This window comes from Lepidothrix coronata, unplaced genomic scaffold, assembly GCF_001604755.1.
Source record: "Lepidothrix coronata isolate B3197 unplaced genomic scaffold, Lepidothrix_coronata-1.0 Scaffold330, whole genome shotgun sequence".
Taxonomy (NCBI): Eukaryota; Metazoa; Chordata; class Aves; order Passeriformes; family Pipridae; genus Lepidothrix; species Lepidothrix coronata.
Genome location: NW_016690510.1, coordinates 398,815 through 401,090, shown reverse-complemented (window position 1 = coordinate 401,090; position 2,276 = coordinate 398,815). Strand labels below are relative to the sequence as shown.

General features: G+C 71.6%; 1 protein-coding gene across 1 annotated transcript in view; it reads right to left on the bottom strand.

Moving 5' to 3' along the window:
* Positions 1-2,276, bottom strand: part of SSPO (SCO-spondin) — a gene marked incomplete at its 3' end in the record, with an annotated part of 18,123 nt that overhangs the window by 14,106 nt on the left and 1,741 nt on the right. Inside the window, exons 3-7 of the mRNA XM_017838278.1 lie at positions 2,038-2,140; positions 1,741-1,899; positions 1,568-1,653; positions 787-1,000; positions 466-710 (exon numbers count right to left, since the gene is read on the bottom strand). Coding sequence (XP_017693767.1) covers positions 466-710; positions 787-1,000; positions 1,568-1,653; positions 1,741-1,899; positions 2,038-2,140 — 807 coding nt within the window. The remainder of the gene's footprint in view (positions 1-465; positions 711-786; positions 1,001-1,567; positions 1,654-1,740; positions 1,900-2,037; positions 2,141-2,276) is intronic.

The following is a 2,276-nucleotide window of genomic DNA, read 5'->3' as shown; positions in this document are numbered from 1 at the left end:
ACACCGGGGGGACACCGGGGGGACACGAGGGGGAGGGGAGACACTGCAGGGGACATTGTGATGGAGGGGGACATGCTGCAGGGGACCCCAGGGTGGGGCACACACCACAGGGGACACTGGGGTAGTGGGGGACACCACAGGGGACATCAGGCTGGGAGGACACGTGCCACAGCGGACACTGAAGAGGGATACATCCCAGGGGACACCACAGGGGACATCAGACTGGGAGGACACGTGCCACAGCGGAGTGAAGAGGGATACATCGAGGGGACACCGGGCTGGGGGGGACACGCCACAGGGGACATGCTGCGGGGGACTCTGGGGTAGCGGGGTCACCGCAGAGACACGGCAGGGGACCCCGGGCTAGGGAGGGGACATGCCACAGGGGACCCTGGCGCTGCCCATCAGCCGGGTCCCCCTCCGATGGGTGCCACCCCGGTGCCACCGCTGTCCTCGTGGTGTCACCCACCAGCGGTTGCAGCGCTGGCGGATGCTCTGGCCGGGCCCGTAGCGCTGTCGCCGGTGGTGGCAGGGGCAGGCGGCGGGGGGGACACAGCCGTCCCCGTCCCGGGCCAGCCCCGGGCCGCACTCGCAGCCGCCGTGGCAGTGGCGCTGGCACGTCCCCTCCTCGGCGCTGCCCGCGGTGACACAGGTGACCGGGCACAGGGACACGCAGTCGGAGAAGCGCTGCCCGGCGCCGCAGCGGCGCTCTGGGGACGGGACACCGCGGTGGCACCGGTGGCACCGCGGAGAGGGGTCGGGGAGGGGCCCCCCCGCAGTTCCTACCGCAGAAGCCGGGACGGCGCCAGGGGACGTGGACCTGGCGGCGGGAGCACTCCCGGGAGTACGCGGAGAAGGTGTCGCAGGCGGCGGGGGGCGGGGGGACGGGGGGCGACGGGGGGTCGGGGGGTGACAGGGGGTCGGGTGGTGACGAGGGTCCAGGGTCCCCGTCCCCACACAGCAGCGCCAGACACGCTGCATAGAACCCGCTGGGGTCCACCTGGAGGGGGGCGGAGGTGAGGACCCCACGTAAACCCCTGGGACTCCCACACCCCCCAGACCCTTCCAGGACCCCCCAGAATCCCCCAGACCCCTCCAGAATTCTCCAGGACACTCGGAACCCCTCCCGAACCCCCTTTCTGGACCCCTTGGAGTCCCCCTGGAACCCCCTGGACCCCCCAGAACCCCCTGGACCCTCAGACCCCCTGGGACCTTCCAGTATCCCCCGGGACAGAACAGGATTCCCCCAGGATCCATCAGGGCCCCCCAGGACACTCCCAGGACCTCCCAGGACCTTTCTGGTAACCCCCTGGACCCCTTGGCACCCCCCCCGGCCTCCAACGCCCCCGGGTGCCGCTGACCTCGCCGTGGCACTGCTGGAAGGGCTGGGCCAGCAGCTGCCCGCAGGTGGCCACCGCAGGTGCCACCTCGCCTGGGCCACACCTGGAGCCACCCTCCGGCACGTCCCTGCACGGGGGCTGAGCCGGGGGTCCCTCAGTGCTGGGAACCCCCAAATGGGCACGGGGGGGTCACCCCGCCCCCCAGGTGTGTGGCACTGCCCAGGTACCTCTGTGCCAGCTGCCGGCACCTTCCAGGCGTTGCCAAAGGCGGCGGCAAAGGGGGTGACGTCCCCATCGGGGCCCATGAAGTCATCTGGGGGGACAGGGAGGGTGGGGGGACAGGGGGTGTCCCCCCTGTCCCCAGGTGGAGTGGGGGTGGCACCGGGCAGGTGGCCCTTACCTGCAGGGTCGTCGGTGTAGGTGCCGCAGAGCCCCCAGGTGCCCCCCCGCAGCTCAGGCTCCACCGTCACTGTCACCGCCAGGTGCCCGTCCCAGGCCACCCGCACGCCCAGGCTGCTGGCCACGGCCACCCAGTCCCCCGGCCAGGTGACACCGAGCCCTGCGGGCCGGGATGGGGACAGGGAACCTGGTGGCAGCTTTGCCACCGCCGCTGATCCATCACGGTGTCCTGGTGCCACCCAGCGTCACCGGGGGCTCATCCCCACCCTCCCGCGGGTTGGTGGCCTCGGGGACGCACCTCTGTGCAGGTAGGGGTGGCCCTCCAGCACCGCCACCCCGTTCGCCGACACATTCCGTCCCCAGGCCACCACCGTGTCTGTCCCGAAGGTCATGTGCAGCACCTGGGGCAGCACCGTGTCACCAGGGATGGCACCGGGACACACGGGTGTGCCAGGGACAGTGGGATGGCACCGGGACACACGGGTGTGCCAGGGACAGTGGGATGGCACCGGGACACACAGGGGTGCCAGGGACAGT